The following is an 18,151-nucleotide window of genomic DNA, read 5'->3' on the forward strand; positions in this document are numbered from 1 at the left end:
TGTTTTCCCCATTAAGTTTTCCGTTCATCATCTATGAACAAAATAAGTGCCTCAGGTAAAATGTAGAGTGATGAGTGATCCCCATTTCACTGATGGAGAAAAAGAGAGAGAAGGTTAAATATTGTAAGTAGTGAACCAAACTTCATGCAGAGCAGGATTTACTAGTACAGCATCCTAAACCTGGATATGACCAGAGGCTAGAGACAGGGAAGAGAACAGCACTATCACAAGCATCCATTCTCCTAAGGAGGAGACAATCTCCCAGATTAAGTTCTGTTTTACATTCAGGCTTGGATTATTGTCAGAATATGTGCTAAAAAGGTGTACAACTGCTATGTGAAATTCCTAGTTTGTAGTAAGGGAGATAGTTTGCTTATCATCAAGTAAAAGTGGATGGCAATAGCCAAGAATGATGTAAGTCTTGCAATGAACTGGCACATTTCCAGAACAGTTTTTCCTAAGAAACTTTGTGGAGAATACACAAAGTATTTTCTTCAGCAGAAATCTCTTGGAATGACTTTTTTTGGTATCTCTCTCCTGCTGGAGGAAGAAAAATCCACCTTTTTAGTACAGTGCTCAGAAGTGGCTCAGAGTGGCTCAGATTATATCCTACACAATTACAGCTCCATTACCTATATAAAAGTTCTTTACTTAAACTTGGGCTTTCCAGTGCACACAAAAGATGTTTCCTACTATAGGACGCTGATTCATAGCACTGTGTGTTATGGTGGTGATGAAAAATCTGAGCAAAATAGTGGCTTTGATAGGTCTTTGAACCATTGCCAGCATGCTTTCCTTTTGATAAACTATGTCAGTTTATCAAAGTATCTCCTTTGATATATTTACATAATGATTAATTTAGGAGAAATGTCTTCAGAGCTTTCTGAAGAAACAAAATGGGATTCACTCACTCACTCACCTAATTTACTGTTAATGCAGAAGGGGGAGTGAAATAAAGTTATCTACCTTCTTCTGTTTGAATGATGCAAAGTAGATCAAACTTTGTCACTATTTATACCATTTCCTAGTGCCTTTGTGTTGCACTGTTTGAAATGCAAAATGCCTCTGAAACTCCTCTTGACATAGTAACTACTACTTGTCACAAATTATTACTAAAACCTAATATTCATTTTATAGTACCTGTCACAATTTTGAAAGTCAAGTTCCTTAAGTATTAAATATTCTGACAGTTGAAAAAATAAATGCAATTGCTTCTTCTCTTCTAAGAGAAGAGAAGAATGTTTTCTTAATTGATATTCAGTTCCAGAATATCTTAAAATAAGGTTAGACCTTCCTAAAAAATTAAGCTTTTTCTGCCTTTGAGGCCACTGAAGTAACTGCTACACCCACCTCCCTTAGAAGGTTCTGTCTGACTGAAGCATTAATATAGCTCTTTTTATGTTCTGCCTCTAAAGTAGATGAAATTTTTTAGTAGTTTTGATTTCTATTGTGACAGCTCTCCATGCCACTTGTGAAATAATCCTTAGAAAACATAACTTCCCTACATGGATAAGCCAAAACATACTTGTTAAATCTATACTTATTTCTGAAAATTACTCAGGTAGATTAATCTCATTCTTCAGATTTTAAGAGGCAAGATTTCTTCATTCATTTCTTAACAGCAAAAGTAATTTACATGTTTCAGAATCAGATGCCATTCATGGGACTTTTCAGTCTTTATTCAAACAGTATGTCTCATAATATATTCCTGTGAGTGAGAAGTTCTGATATCAGGCCCTCAAAAATGTGTCTCTTAGTTATTCTCTCACAGTATTTTCTGAAATCTGGTCAAGAGCTTCCCTAACAATCCAGAATATGGTGGCCTATATGTTCAGAAGGAAAGGGTAGTACTAAAGAGCTTCAGAGTTTATATAGAGCATCAGATTTGGTTTTGTTGTAATATACAGATAAGTACCGTTTTCCAAAAAGAGGACATAATTCAGAACAGTTCTTTGAAGGGGAGATACTGTTTTTGATTCCTTGAAATATATCCCAGATTCCATTCTGTTTCTGTACTTTTTTTTAATATTGAGCTTAACCCATATCTGTCAGTTTGCAACATAGGAAGACAAGACTAGAAAACAGCTAAGAAGCTATACATGAAGCTGGATTATGTAAGAGTATTTCTTAATTTTCATCAGTTCATCTTAGTAGTTATAACAGTGTCAGCTAATACTTGGTTTCCTAGATACAACTTACATTATTTAAACCATTCTAAAATAGAAGGACGGTTGTGAAGATGTTGAATGATTTCCCATGAAATCCAGTTAAGGAAGGATACTAAACCATGACACTGTCCTGAAGGACAGCCATAGAGACTTTTTATACACTGGTAAGATTATAGGTAACACCTGCTTTTAGTCTCCTTCATATGCAGAAAGTAACTGTGTACTAGAAGTCTTAAGATTCCCCAACTCTTCAAAGCCCTTTGTTCTAGTAATCTTTAAAGAGGTGTTTCTGTGATCTTATGCTTTGGCTGAATGCCCTATATCATCCTAACTTCCAAATCTTAAAATCAGGAGACGAGACTGTGGAGATGAAAACATCAGTTGGTTAGAGTATGGTGCTAATAACACCAAGGATGCAGGTTTGATCCATTTATGGACCATTCACTTTGGAGGTGGACTCGATGATCCTTGTGAGTCTCTTCCATTTGTAATATTTGGTAGTTCTGTTTCCAAGGCTGTGCCTTTTGAGACCAGCTAGACATGGGTCTTTCATCAGGCAATAGTAACTCTTATTGGTAAAACTTTTGGTTTTTTTAGGCGCTGATTGGTTGTTTTGTATGATAGTTTTAAATATAGATAATATGTGACTATGAGAAAGACTTTTTAGTCCTGATAATAATCTCATAGAAAACAATAGAATGGAAGCTTCAGATAAAGTTTGTCAAGGACAGCAAGGACAAAGTTCAGAAAGAAACGCTTTGCTTTGTAAACTCCTTAGAGAGGAGTCTAGGTGAGGCAGGATCCATTGTAGTCCCAGACTTAGTCAAAAGTTTATGTCTAATGATTTATGTAGGTGTAATTCAGCCTTTATGTAACTTTCTCCAACAGGATAAAGAACAGCAAACCAAACATATTTATATGAATAAAGTATGTTGTTTTTTGAAATTGATGATGATATGATGATAGTGATTAGACAAAAAAAAACTTTAATCAGAGTTACTTCCTGCACAGTATATTTATATCTACTACTTTTTTAAAGCAATATTGAAATAATTATATTAAAATAATATATTGAATATATATTATTCAATATATATATTTATATATATATAATATATATATATTGAATATATATATATCATTTCAATAAATATATTGAAATAATTATGTTAAAACTATCAAAATAATTATTAACAGGAGATTTATGTTACTCAGCCTTACCAATGACCCTGGGCAACTCTTTCGTTAGGTCTCAAGGAGTAGCCTTGAGGTGATGTCCCCTCTCAAGGGAGGAATCTCCACATGCACTCCTGGAAGGAATGTGTTGCAAGTACCTGCTGCAACAAGAGGGACTTATACTGTGAGCTTTCATAGTATAAAGTGGTTGACTGTTGTTCATATGTTTGAAGCCTGCTGTGTCAGCTCAGCAGCCTTTAGATAAATTATGACTATTATCACTTACTGGTTCCTTTATAAGGAACGTCACTGGTATGAGTTTCTGTAGGGAAATGTTGTTCTTCACATCCTCAGAATGTTTAGCTTTGGGATTGATGTGTTAGGCTGGCCTCAGTGTCCTTTAACAACAAAAAGCCCCTCCTCTCCATATATAATCAATAAGTTTGGCAAATGTGGTAAAATTCAGGCTGTTTTATCTCCATAGGCAGAGAGAGCATCATGCTACATATCAAAGTCAAAAAATGAACAGCTGTCAAAAACGTGGTTGAAAATTACTATGCGGAAATTTTAAATGCAATGCTGTGACTGCAGAACTGGGTTCTGATCTAGCTGTCCTTCTCAGGCTTCTTCAATCTCTGTGGAAAAAAAAATAAATTCTGTGTCCTATGTTTCTTATTCATAGCTCAAGGTCCCTCATTTCTTCTCAGGTTTACTTGCCATAGTTTATCGCTGGTTTCAAATTTTGAGGCTGTTGTCTTTGTCTTTTATCACTGAAATATGGCTCAGAACAGCATTGCTGTGATAACTCCCACAGTCTTTCTGAAAAATATGCCAGGTTGTGATTTATGCTCTTTAGCATCTTTGGCTATTTAGATTCTTCTTGATAATTACTTTTCTTGTGTTTTGGTAGGCTATAAATGGGAATTTCTAATTGTGTGAACTCTGTGTCTTGAATTGCCTCATCCAAACATAGGAGAACTAAAATGAAAAAGACTGGGGGTTTATCACAACAGTATTGTTACTCTACACACCTTTTTAAGGGGCCAAGAGGATTATCACCTTCTAGCAATGCATCTACATAATTTATCAGATATTGCACCCCACTCCCCACCTCCATTATATGTCAATAAACTTAAGGAACAAAACCCTTGGACTGTTTATATAGGTGCACACCTAGATTTTTAATTCTCAGTTTGTGAAAGAGGATACCATTCGGCTTAAGAAATTAAATATTGTCATATTTTAGAGGTTTTGAATGCTGTAAACCAATTCATTTTTCATTTCACTAAAACCTTAGAAGACTCAGTTTTCAATTGCTTGCATGCAGAAAATCTGCTTTGTAATAAGTGCAGGCAAATTCATCCCTGCTGCAACTTTATTGACTTGAAATTAAAATCAGCTTCTGTTAAATGATCCATATGGGAAATACACAGTTTGATTAATCAAAGGAAAGCATCCTTTCTAATGTGTGTTAGTTTTAAACCTTAACTTTTGCTAATACAGGTCTCGCAATTATTGCAATTAATATGCAAAAGATTCACAGAATTTAAGAGGGGTGTAAGTGCTGATGCTGGCTAAATGGTCTAATGAACTGCATGTGAAGAAGCAGATGTCAAGGCATGTATGAGTGTGGACTGTTTCGTGGTTTACATAACAATACAGGTGATTGTAGTCATAGAGCCAGGTAAGCAAAAAGTGGGGTGCTGTTCACACAAAGGGGCAATCTTTAAGTCAATTTCTATGCTATGTAGTTTGGAGTTTTTAAAACGAAGCAAAAGTAGCTTGGCATCCTGATAACTACACAGAACAAGTTTGGAAAGCTTAAGCATCACCTAATAAATTTTCTGCCATCAGGGTTAAAAGTTTTTAACCTGATACAGCAATCCAAATCTGCTGTAGCTATACTCAGGTATTTTCTGCCCTAGATGTGAGGTTTTGGACCAAATCTTCAGTCATTTTGAGTTTTGTTCTCTTGCAGCTATTTGCTAACTTTGCTGAGGCTTTTTTTTTTTTCTATTTTCAATGTTAGTGATAATGTTATTGTCATCCCAGTGAAGCTAAGGAAATATGAAAGTAAAAGCTCTTTAAACACATATCCTAGCAGACAGGAACCAGGGTAATGAAATAATACCCATTCAGTGTTGTGATTTGTTTATATTGGTGGTCATGGAAAAGGACAGAGGATTTTTTAATCTCCAAAAGCAAGAAAGGTAGATAATAAAATTTAAACCACATATGACGAGCATAAAAATTGAATTCTAGAAATAGAATATCTAGAGGTATCTGAAGGAAAGTAAGTCTTCTGCTAGAATTTTAGTACATAAATCCAGGACAGATTTCAAGCTGCAGTCTTGTTTATAGTTTGGCAGTTGTAGTGATGAAGAAATTGCTGACTGAACTGATGAATGGTGCAACCTTGTATAACTCCCACAGAAGAGCACTGTGCATTGCTTGGAGTGAATGTGTGAGGAAACTCCAATATATTTCGCTTAACTGATTTGAAAATAAGTGTTATATTATTGTAGAAACAGAAATCAAGAATAACAGAATTTCACAGGCAAAATTTGAAATATGAAAGATGCATGATTACTTAGATTTTAAATCTAGCGCATTAGCCAATTTTAATACATTAAAAACATCAAAAACTTAGATTTTTTTCAATCATTTAATAATTAATTTACTGATTAATATAACATAAAATGAAGGAGGCTGTTTATCAGTTAGTATGTATAAGTGACTGATGGAAACTCTAAACTTTGCTTTAATTCTCCCAGTAACCATAGATCCTTCATTTACTTATGAGCCATCAAGTAAAACTGGCAAGTTCTTACTAAAATAGAATTCATGATCTGGAGACAGATCATGAATCTCTGTCTTACTAAAAGACAGAGATTCATGAGTTAAGAAAATGAGTTAGTATTTCAGAAAAAAATATTGCTAAATGTGTTCAGTAAACTAATGTACTTCAAAAAATTATGTCATGTGTACAAACATTTTTCCAACACTGGTATTTAAAAGAATATAGTAGGAATTATAAGTGAGATGAAAAGATTTTTTTGTATTACCTGTGTGTTCAACTTCAAGTCAGCATGTTCTTCATAAAAAGAAGGTGTGTAATGCTTGGGGTTTTTAACAGAAATAAAGAATGAATCCTGAATGCTTGGGCAGCTTGGATGTAGATTTTTGGTATATTGTATGCAAATCTCAATATTGGCTTAAAAAGTGGAAAAATCAAAAAGGTTAAAAGCCCCCTGAGATAAAGTTCAAATAAAGGAACTCTACATCCATATCTTCTCTCCTTTGAAAATTACTTTTCTGATTTGCTGTTTGTTTACAACAAAAGATGTTTCATCGGTTACTGTAGAACATAGGTTCAGATGTAGTTGAAGAAAATGTGCTTTGTATAAAAGACACTGATAAAAAAAGAGAGAAGAGAAATCAGGTGAAAACTTCAAAGTCAATAATTCAAGAACTTTAGAGATGACAAAATTATGTTTCTGTAAATCTTAGTCTCTCCTTGAGTGTTCCTACATTCTGGCACAGCCTTGTTTAATATACGTGGCATCTGCATCCCTGTGAGAAGCTTTTTAAGACCTCTCCAGATCTTCCCAGAAACACCCACACCATACAGCATGAAATCTGACAAACAAGATCCTTTTGACATCTGTTATGCAGATGACTTCTGTGCATCACCATGCCCAAATACATTCAACAGCCAAAAGCGACTATGGTTTGGTACACACATTAATCTTGGTGCAAGGACAGGACACACTGTAAAGAATACTGGGTCAGAAGCTAACATGCTCTACTAGTGTTTCCTGCAGGACTGGGCAAACATTTCATATTTGTGATGTTTCAGGTGGCAGTCAGATACTGGGGGACCTGGCTGCTGGACAGACAGACAAAAGAACTCATGAAGAGCCTTTGACAGATGAAAGCATCATGTGAACCACTGTTGTGGTTTTTCAGGAAACATGTTGCAGCTTCTACCTGGTGGTCCAGACTGTGGCTTAATACAGGCTGTTGGAGATACCATGCTGCTTCTGCTCAGTGGTTATTCTTTATGGGCCTCATGTTTTATTGGTCAGTACAGGGCTAATAGATGACTTCTGGGACTGCATCTTTACTGTAATGCCTCAAATCAAACAGCCCTGACATCAGAACACTGTGTATCTGTGTCTCTTTCTCTTCTTTCTTTTCTGGATGTAGTGCAGCATGGCGAGGGGGTATAGACTACATGGTGACATGCCATTCTTCTAACTTTCATTACTTCATTCTGAATAAAGTACTGCAGTCACCAAGTGAAGGTGTTTTGTCTAGGAAGGAATTTACAAATTATGTACTCAGCACAGTCTGCCAGACTACTCCTGTTGTCTACAATTCAACCCCACCTTTCAAGTGGAAATGTTCAAAAATGTCACCAAACTTAGCATGTTGACACCTAATTCTAGGAAGGCTTTGGATAACGCAGCATGGCACAATGCTGTTGTGTCTGTAAATGTTCGTGCATGAACTGAGCTTTTGCAAGTTAAGGTGGCAGTTAAGTCTTATGTGGCGATGTCATAGATACAGTATATAATGTGAATGTTGACCACTCTGCCTGTGGGTGCAAGGACCCTTGTTTAACCTCCCATGCTGACTGTTCACAAAGTTTGCTTGTTTGATGCCACCACACTGTTCTGCACAGCCACTAAAGGATGGATTTATGTGGTCATAAGGAAAAGCTTTGGAAGCTGCTTGAGAGTAATTGAGATGCTGGCACTGAAATCACATATTTACATAAAATTCAAAATACTGATTTAGATAAAGAGAGAAAAAAATATACACAGTATTTAACTCCGTAGTTTTAATTCTGTTGCATTTTAATTAGCTCTTAAATGTGTGGACAAAGGAATTGTTACATATATGGGAGTTTATGTTTTTCTCTCAGTTCTTTCTGTACAACAGACCTCACTGTTTTGCAGTTTATGAATACCTATATAATTTCCCACCATTTTATTTTTAATTTTTATATTTAAGTAAAAATTCTTTTTTCTTTTTTTTTTCTAGAGGAGGTAATGTTTAGAACTTGGCTTATGACTCTAAACAGAATTAAGCAACATGTAGTATTTAGCTATGAATTTTTCTACATCTTGAAGGCCATACAAGCATAAAATTGGATTGTAGCAGACTGATTGTTGTGGAAACTAGATATGTCTGTTCTGGTTCTGTGTATGCATGCTTTAAGAACTTTTCAAGGTGCCTCTTATATTGTGTTTTTCAGAGTTAGATCTGAATGTGTTCTTAAATAATGGGTATTTTTTTAATTTTTACTGCGCAATTCTCTGATAAAACTCAGCAGATGCTGTGTCTGAATACTTGCATATTTTGCAATGTATTTCTGTAAACCAGTGTTTATTTCTTATGAGATTGTTTGATACCTACCTTTGACCTTTTCCACCCAGCTTTACAGGAAAACTAGCATGATCTGAGTAAATAAAAGCAAACAAAGGAAGACAAAGGAACACTGAATTGATTTAATTTCTTCCTTTTAGTATGTTTCTGATTAGTTAAAATACTGGCGGGGTAGCTTTCCACTTTGGGCAAAATATTTTCTTTGCAGACAGGTGTACCTGTGCTTGAAACTGCAGGTATATCTCATACTCTTTTATCATTTTGCTTACAAATGTTTTGGTCATTTTAAGGAGCATGTGCACGTTTGCCATCTAACTGTGCTTTATTGTTTCATATGCAAATTTATATATCCAGGCCTCACAGAACATAGTCATGCAGAATCCTTGAGACAGGACCTCTGGAGATCTTCTAGTCTACATAAAAGGAAATTGAGATTTATAAAATAAAAAGAAAAAATTCAGATTTTTTTACTTGAAGAGTCTGTTTAGTAAAAATTACTCTGTAAAATTTATTGTAGAACTTCAAGACAGAGAAAAGTGTGTGAATCACTTCCTAATAATTTAGAATCGTTATATTTGGTTACCAATATCTAGTAATCTAGTATATATTTTCAGAATACTTGCAAAATAATATCAAAATAGTTTTGATGCAACTATAGCTTGAATTAGAATCTGAGAATCATCAAATATTTTGAGTTGGAAAGGACTTCTAGCAATCATGTAGTTTGAAAACTAGATGAAGAATGTTGGACATTTTTCATTAGATAATGTTGCTCAAATGAACGAAATTATTTTTATATAGTATATACAAGTTTTGTGCTAACTTGCTTATTTTTAGGAATATTTTTCACTGTTTTTTGTTCTTTTTAAGGTGCTGGTGGCTGGTCTCCATTTGTGTCCAATAAATATCAATGGCTTCAGATTGATCTTGGAGAAAGAACTGAGATTACTGCTGTTGCTACTCAAGGTGGTTATGGGAGCTCAGACTGGGTAACAAGCTACCTTCTGATGTTCAGTGACAGTGGACAGAATTGGAAGCAATATCGTCAAGAAGAAAGCATTTGGGTATGTTCTTTCAATAGTGAAAATTATGTTTCTGCAAAAGACTTAAAGGCGATTTACTGTGCATTGTTGCAAATCTAAGCAAAGCTGTAGAATATAAAGAACTACACTAAAAATGTTTAGACAATTAAATATACAAAGCAATTTAGCTCTTGAAAAGATGAAAGACAGTAAAAAGCAAACAAACATCAAAAACCTAGCCATAGAAGTACTCCATTAACACATAAGGAATTATTCTGAGGATTAGAAATGTACTACAAAATTTCTTTTGTCTTACTATGTATGGCAAACTTCTTTTCCCAAAAGTATTGATCCCATTGCATGAAACTTGGCTTTTAGTTAGAGTTAAAAAACAAAACAAAACACTTCTTTTATTTTTTGTGCATTTTTTGTGCATAAAAACATTTAAACTTATTGTAAGAATAAAATGAAACAACCAAACAAATTAAAATCTTAGCAAGTAAATCCCAGTCCATTTACAAAAAATAAATAAATTAAGCAAATATTTTGGTCAGTTTTGGTCATTGAATTCAGAGCCTAGTTTCTGATGTTGTAACCTGCTTATCTCTGACTAATTTTGTAAATATTAACGATAATTAATAAACCATTAATAAGATAATAATTTTCTTTTTTGCATGAATATAAATGAGAGCAAAGGATACAACATCTGAGAGATTATGTCCAAAAGATTATGAGAAAGTGGATTATATAGATTTAGAAAAGAGTTGCATCTTTCCTTGATCCCCAATAATTGGCAGCTTGGACTAGAGGAAGAATATTGGAACTTATGTTATTGTAGCCTGTCAAGTGAATTCTGTTCTCCATGCATAGAGCTGATTAATTTCTAAATTTTTCTAAGCCTTAGACTTCACTTATTTCTTGGTGCAGTTAAACATTATGTTAAAATGTATTTCATTTTATGCATTTTGATTTTGTTGACTTTTAATTCAAAATGTTCTTGTCACTCTTACTGTCAAAACCCGTCTATGGTATAATGAGATTATGCAGTGTTTTACTTGTTGCATAATTATCCTTCTTTTTAAATTTGCTACATACTTCTGCTTCAGATTGTGTTTTCATAACAAAGAGAAATAAATGAGTTTCTAATCCATATGGCTGTGGGGAGTAAGTAAATCAATCAATTTTCCAAATGTTAAATAAGCATAAGCTGCTACAATATTGTTTTTGATCATCTTAAGACAGACTGACAAAACATATCTGAGCGGTAGGGCAGCTTGGTCTCTAACATGACTGCTCTTTTGAAATCTGATGCTGGTATTGCAAACAGTGATGCAGATTGTTATTTTTTGAATATTGCCACCAGTAAAATATCAAATGAAAGTTAAGAAAAATATCTAAATGCTGATGCAGACATTGGATAAAGGAGGTTGTTAGATCTATAGTAGTGAAAAAGTGAAGCTTCAATTCCATCATCTCAAACTTAATAAAAAATGATTATTTTAATAGTTGCAATGCAGATTGAAGGTATGGCTTGCAGGCAGTAATGAATAATTCAAGAATGCAAACCATCAAATTCAGGGCAGTCTATTGATCTTTTTTATGCATCTTTATTTAGGAGTTCTGCTTCTAGGGGAATATATTTTCTCTTTTCTAAACTAATACACAGATGTAGTCTCAAAGTGAAACTCTTAAATCCCTATTTATTTTATAGATTTTCTCTGACTGTTATCTCTTTATGCTGACTTCTTAAATGACATGCTCAAGTTCATTAAGGCAAGAACCTCTAACATTTTATAAAATCTACTGTGTTGCTGTGTTATTTCTATCCTATGTTTAACTGAGTCATTGGCCTGTTACAAGGCTACTGAACAGAGGTGACATTTAGGGTTTTCGTAATACTACTCTGCATTAGAATGATGGAAGTTGTCCAATTCTGAGGGCCCTGGGTTGAAATCTTCGCTAGACAAAAGAATTTTTACTTCATAACCACTTTTTGTAGACTTAAGTAGAGATAATCTCTTGTCTGCAAATTCACTGCTTCCTAATTTCTATATATCTTTTCAGAAAATCATTTTGAAATGTCTTTATTTCCTTATGGCTTATCTTAAGGTTCTGAAGCTCCTGTCACTGTGCAGCTATAACAGCTTTTTCATCCTCTGTAAAAATTTTATAACAGCTGAGGTGAAAGAATATTGTCTACACATCTGCAAATTATCTAGTTATCAAAACTCTCAATAGTCTGGGAAGTGGGTAGTTTTTTCCAAGGATGGCTCCTCTGACCATAGGTATCTTGCTTAGGTTGAAATAAACCATGTTTCGCCTTCCTTTGCCTATAAAACTTCATTGTGTGTTAATGCTGAATTTGGATGTAAAAATTCTGATGTTAGGTGAGATTTTCCTCTGTCCCTTTTCTGCTGCTAATCATTAAATATTTGTTTTGACTTTTCTGTATATTGGGAATTGGTTTAGAAGGGATCATGGTGACTAGTGTTTACTCCTGCAATATATTTTGCTCTCAAGTGTTCTCTTTTTTTGTTGTACTAAGTCCTAAATGTATGCCTTACTTGCTGTCTCTTAACTGGAGGAAGTCTGTATTTTATGTGGATTTTATTTATTGCTTAAAGTAGTTTAATTACTAGAGGAGTTTTTGAAAGACCAACTCCATTATTTTTAATTCCTAGGACTCCTGTCACTATAGATAAAGTATTGTTAAGTATTTTTAGCCATATGCTCTACAGTAGAATTTTTCTTATTTCAACCATATATTTTGATTTCTGTTCTCAGTGATACTACTGTCACTGTCTTTTTAAAGTTAACTGTAAGTATTTTCTGCCCTCTTCTTGGTATTTATGGTAAGATTTTTTCAGTCAGACCTTAATAGAATCAATATTTTTATCTATTTTAGTAATTGATACAGTTCCAGTCAAGATATAATTCTCAAGTGAATTAGTTGTTTTAGTGGTAAAACACAGGTTTTTGCACAGAAATAATTCCCTTTGATAATGATCAGTTGAATTTTGGAAAGAAATTAATTCAACTCAATATTATATTTTCTTTAATTTTACCATAAATATGGAAGTCTTTGAACGACACATGCTGTGCCCTTTTATATTCAATCTTTTTATTGTGTTCCTATTCATTAGGATGTAGTTTCAGATGCAGTAGAGTTCAAACTCCCAAACCCAATCTTTTGCCCTGTTCTTTTTTTACCTTTAAAATGAACAGAGGTCTCAAATCTCTTTGTGTATTTTCAGATTTTTTTCTCTAGAAATGATTATTCTTTTCACTTTTCTTCTGTCAGACAGACATCAGGTGGTATACAGTAAAACATCATAAAAATATATGTTAAGTTTTGCTCAAGAAGTGCTAGGAGATATTGTGTCTGTAAATACAACCTTTATTAGAGGTATTGCTATATTCATTTGTCCTCTTGATTTGTATTTGTATTCTTCCTCGTAAAGAATTAGTTTATATCATAAATATCATATCATCCATCACTTGTATTTTGGTTGTGAAGAATCTCCTATTGTAATTTTATTTATCTATTTGGGGCTGTGTATACTGATCATTTCAACTAGTATAATTTCTGGGTTTAGCTAAATTCATAGTTTTGTATCACAAGAGTTTTTGTGCTGTACTCTCTCCTTGATATTACTAATGGCTCATCTTTTAAAAGGAGAGTAATAAGATAAAGAGATTAAAGGGGAGAAGTTAAGAAGGGGAAGAAGCATAGCAATTCACAGTTTGAATAACAAGTTTTCAATGGTTGACAATTTCAGTGAAAACATGAGTCATCTAACTCATGGAGAAAAGCATCTCAATGTTATTCATTAGCAGGAGTTTTGAGGAGCAAAATAAGTGCAATTCCTCTTTGATTTAATGTTGACTATTTCTTCTCTGACACACCTTTGGAAATACACATATATTCAGCCTTCAGTTTGTGGGTTTTATTTTTTTTTCCCTGTGAGAATAGTGATTTATCCGTTCCATAGCTGGAATTGAGTTTTCATTTTTATTTGTTTTGAGTCTTCCCTTTAAAAATTATTTCCAAGGAGAGAAATTAAAACTAATAGACAAAAATAGCTAAAATGTGGGGAAATTATGACTACTTTAATAAATTCTCTTTTAGAAGACAAATTTGTTTATATCTGTTTATTTTTGTACATACATTTAGGTTCTGAGGTCTACTGGTTGTTTAATTAAACGTAGCTGAAGTTAAAACTGTAAGTTTGTTTTATCGTAATATCTGCAAACCTGTGAATTTGTACAGAAGTATTTTCAAGGTAACAGTTAATATTCTAATGGTATGTAGCATAATTTTATGGATGGTGAAGAATTAATTACTTAGGCATTGCTACACATATTCACAGCTTTCTTTTTAAAGGAGTTGGGGCTTTTTATTTTATTGGCGACTTCTCACGGTGTAAAACAGCTCACAATTATGCAAAGTTGCAGGTTAAGAAATACTAAATCACAAATATTCTGTGATATTCACATTGTAAGTTTAGAGAATGCACAACAGAATAACTGTTTTGTTAAAGCTGGTGACTCTTAGACTCAGTGATTCATGTTTGCTATGATCCTCTTCCTTAGAGAGCAGAGTCATAATTCTTGATCACAATTTGCTTCACTTTAGTAGCAAAAGACTGCTACTTTTATATATGCTACTTTTTTGGATTTCTGCTAATTACTTTTTGAACCCAGAAGGTTTTTCTGTTGTTTCCTTCTTCAAGCCAAGTCATAGATAATTTCAATGGGTACTCTATTGCTATATTTTCCATAGGTACAGTTTTGGAGTATTGTGACTTCAGACTGCCTGACACTTCTTTTGTTAGTCACAGGAAAGAGAGAAACCTCTTTATCTATGAATTAAAGTAGAGCATATAGTAATGACCCCCATGGGGGACCCACACTGGACCCTAGAGTAGCTGAAGGACTGCAGTCCGTGGAAAGGACACATGCTGCAGTACAGAAGAGTGTGAGGAGTCTCCCCCTTAGAGAGGAAATGTATGACAGAAACCACTTCTCATGGAAAGTATACCTGCCCATGGCAGGGGTGTTTGGACTAGGAGATCTTTAAGATCTGGCCAACCAACTGGCTCCAGTCAGTTAATCCAGCCTGTCTGGATCCCTCTATAGAGTTTTCTACCCTGCAGCATATCAATACATCTGCTCAGCTTGGTGTTGTCTGTGAGCTGATTGAGGGAGCATTTGATGGTTTTTGTTTTGGCTGGGGAAAGATGTAGGGGAATGCAGGAAGAGGCAGGAAAAAAACAAAGGAGGAGAATATGCTTAACTCGAAGTATAAAAGGATCTTCAAGGGAAATATGAAAAATAAAGTATGAAGAAAGTAATACAAGGAGTCTTGGGTGGAATAATACAGGCAGAGGACTACTGTTGAATGCCTTTGTGAAATTGTTTGCATGCATAAACTTCCACTTATGAGACATTTTAATATTTATTTAAGACATTTAAAACATAAAATTTCTGAACTTACCCTATGAGCTTTTGCATTTCTCCATCTACTTCTATTTCAAAAGCACTCTGACCGCAGTGCTATTTTTAGATACTTAAATGGCAATCTAATAAGGCTAATTTTGCAGTCACAATGATTAATGTACTGTATAAAATATGTTATATTAGGTGAAAAGATGAATGCATGCATCAAGGTTAACCTGTCCCAGAATATTTAAGATAAGTTAAAAGGAAGGAAAAAAAGATAGAAACATCAGCAAAAAATGTAGTGCCTTAAATAAAACCTATATAATTTTTGTGGGTAAATATTAAAGGAATTGTTGATGCCCAAATCAGTAAAATATATATTGACACTATGTATAATACGGCAGACCATATTGTGGAAAAAAAAAACTAGACACGCACTGATTTAAAAAACCTGTATTTAACCAAGGACAGCAAGATATCTTGAAAATATGCAAATCCAGAAGCATGCAGAAGTAAATACCCTCTAGATTCAGACATTCACAAGTTATTTTAAATGTGTGTGTTAATGTTGCAGTCATTAAATTAGCAGCAGCTTTGGGAAACAAATGTAAATGTGTTGGGATGATACTTTTTTATTTTAAAGATTTCCGCTATGCAAACTATTAACTGTGTACCAAAATTGGTTTCTGGGACTGATCTTGATCAGGACTTTTTTCCAGACAGTTTCCAGCTGCATCATAAGCAATAGCAAAGCAGCTACAACTTTCTATATTTGGGTACTTCAAGAGAAACAACAACCATTGGGTTCTTTGCTTCTGGCTTTTCTGCATGTTTAGTTAGTGAGTTTGCACTATAAATGAGTTTGCACTTCTAAGATACAGAAATCCTGTGAATGACAGTGCTATTATCTTGAGTTGTTTTTGTAAGTTAAAAATAATGCTTTTTTCATTAATGTAATTATTTTCTTTAGATCTCTGATAATCTGTACTATAAACATATTATCTCTACTCTAAATATATTGATGCTAGTACATCATTTCTCCATTAAAATAATTCACTCTGGTATATGATGAATTATTTTGTATTGCCTTTGCCTATTGGTTATCTTAATAACATTGTAATATTCATACATGCGTGGAAAATGCCATAGCAAGCATTAGAACTAAAAAAAAAAAAAAAAATAGTTTTTTGTCTCTTCTCTCAGGTGTTGGCTGCTCTAGAGTGATACTGCACTGATCCCTATCATTCTCATTCTAATATGAGAAGCTTGTGCTTGAACACATATGCCTGCCTGAAAATGACTTATGATGGATGAAGAAAATTGTGCTATGGCTGGGAAAATATTGTCCCTATTTTCTGCAACAGACAGATTGTGTGCTTGAAGAAATCAAGCTGCCTTTGAAGAAAGCATTTCATCTTTATAATCAGAACAGAGTGTGTTCAGTTTGCTCAAGGCTTATTGAGCAACTAAGTAGTGGCACATATTCAGCTTCTCTCCTGTTTATTCCAGCCACCCTCCTTAAAGAGAGCAAAAATACTTTCAGAAATGGACTTCAGACCTAATTTGAAGAATGTCTCTGTCATACACGGATTTGTTTTATGCCTAGTATAATACCTGAGGTTTGAATTTAACAAGGTGAAATAACCGATTTTTTATAAAAACTTCGGCCACTGAACTTCAGAGAAAACCTCAAATTATTTTGAGTATATAATATCTTAACCCTGGTATTGGGATGGTCATGCCATTTTAATAGTTTATGAGTTATTTTAATAATATATCATGTCTACAGCATAGTAATATTTAAATTGTTTTCACATTTCCAGTTTAGACACTTAAATTTCCTTTACAAAACTTTTTATGCATTGAAACTAAAGTCCTAAAAGTGGAAAAAGGAATTTGGAGATCTAAGTGTTTCTTGAACTTGGCAGCTCCGACATATGCTTAGATGCCCAATTTCCTATTTTAACTTATATGAATCTGATTTTTGTCAGTAGCATTTCAGTGTATTCCATCTAATTTTCATCTGTTACTGCTCTTTCTTCATATTTGCATTTCTGTAAAACAGATGCCATGGCTAGTAATCTTCTTCTCTTACATGACTGAATGACAGTTTTCAGGCTACTGAGGAATTAAGATCTGCCTTTATTCTTTTGTAGTTGTTCTGTTTCATAAACTCATGCCTTAGCATTCACTGGAAACCTAGATAACCTCTGCTTCACAATTTGTTTATGTAGTAAAGGTTGTACATAATGGGTAAGAATTATCTTCTGAACACTTTTAGAATGCAGAGATTTTTGGAGAAATTTGAAATCTATTTCCAAAGTATTTTTCTTAATGGGCAAATGCAGTTTAAATGTAGGGTGAATCACAGAGTGGTTAGGGTTAGACAGGACCTCTGGAGATCATCTAGTCCAACATCACTGCTAAAGCAGAATCAGCTAGAACAGGTTGCACAGAATCATATCTAGGTGGATTTTGGGTGTCTCCAGAGAAGGAGCCTCCACAGCCTCTCAGGGCAACGTGTTTTAGTGCTCTTGCTTACAGAGGTCTGTGGTCCCTGAGGCCTAGCTTTAGCAGTAAAGACTAAACTCAAAAAGCCATTTAGTATCCCCTCCTTCTCTGTGTCCTTTGTAGGATATGTACAACATTCTGCATCAGACCCACATTTCCCCTAATCTTCCTTTTACTACCAATGTCCTTGAAATCCCTTTTATTCCAAATAGACCTTAGCCTAGATTTAATTCCAAATAGACCTTAGCCTTCCTTGTGACCTTCCTGCACACTGTAAAAATGAAATCTTTTTGTTTAAGACAGACATATACACAAATAGATCATTTTTGAGATAGTGAATACAATTTTTGTTCCTTTTTGAAGTAAAATGTTCATATACCTTTTAGTGTAAATATCTTATTTTATCAATGTCACCTTCAAATGATACCAACCTGACCA

General features: G+C 34.1%; 1 protein-coding gene across 1 annotated transcript in view; it reads left to right on the forward strand.

Annotated features, from left to right (window-relative positions):
- LOC115915305 (contactin-associated protein-like 4) overlaps window positions 1-18,151 on the forward strand; it is a 208,091-nt gene that overhangs the window by 69,340 nt on the left and 120,600 nt on the right. The window contains exon 3 of the mRNA XM_030968639.1: window positions 9,609-9,802. Within this exon, the coding sequence (XP_030824499.1) occupies window positions 9,609-9,802 (194 nt within the window). The remainder of the gene's footprint in view (window positions 1-9,608; window positions 9,803-18,151) is intronic.

Source organism: Camarhynchus parvulus, chromosome Z, assembly GCF_901933205.1.
Source record: "Camarhynchus parvulus chromosome Z, STF_HiC, whole genome shotgun sequence".
In the NCBI taxonomy this organism is placed as follows: Eukaryota; Metazoa; Chordata; class Aves; order Passeriformes; family Thraupidae; genus Camarhynchus; species Camarhynchus parvulus.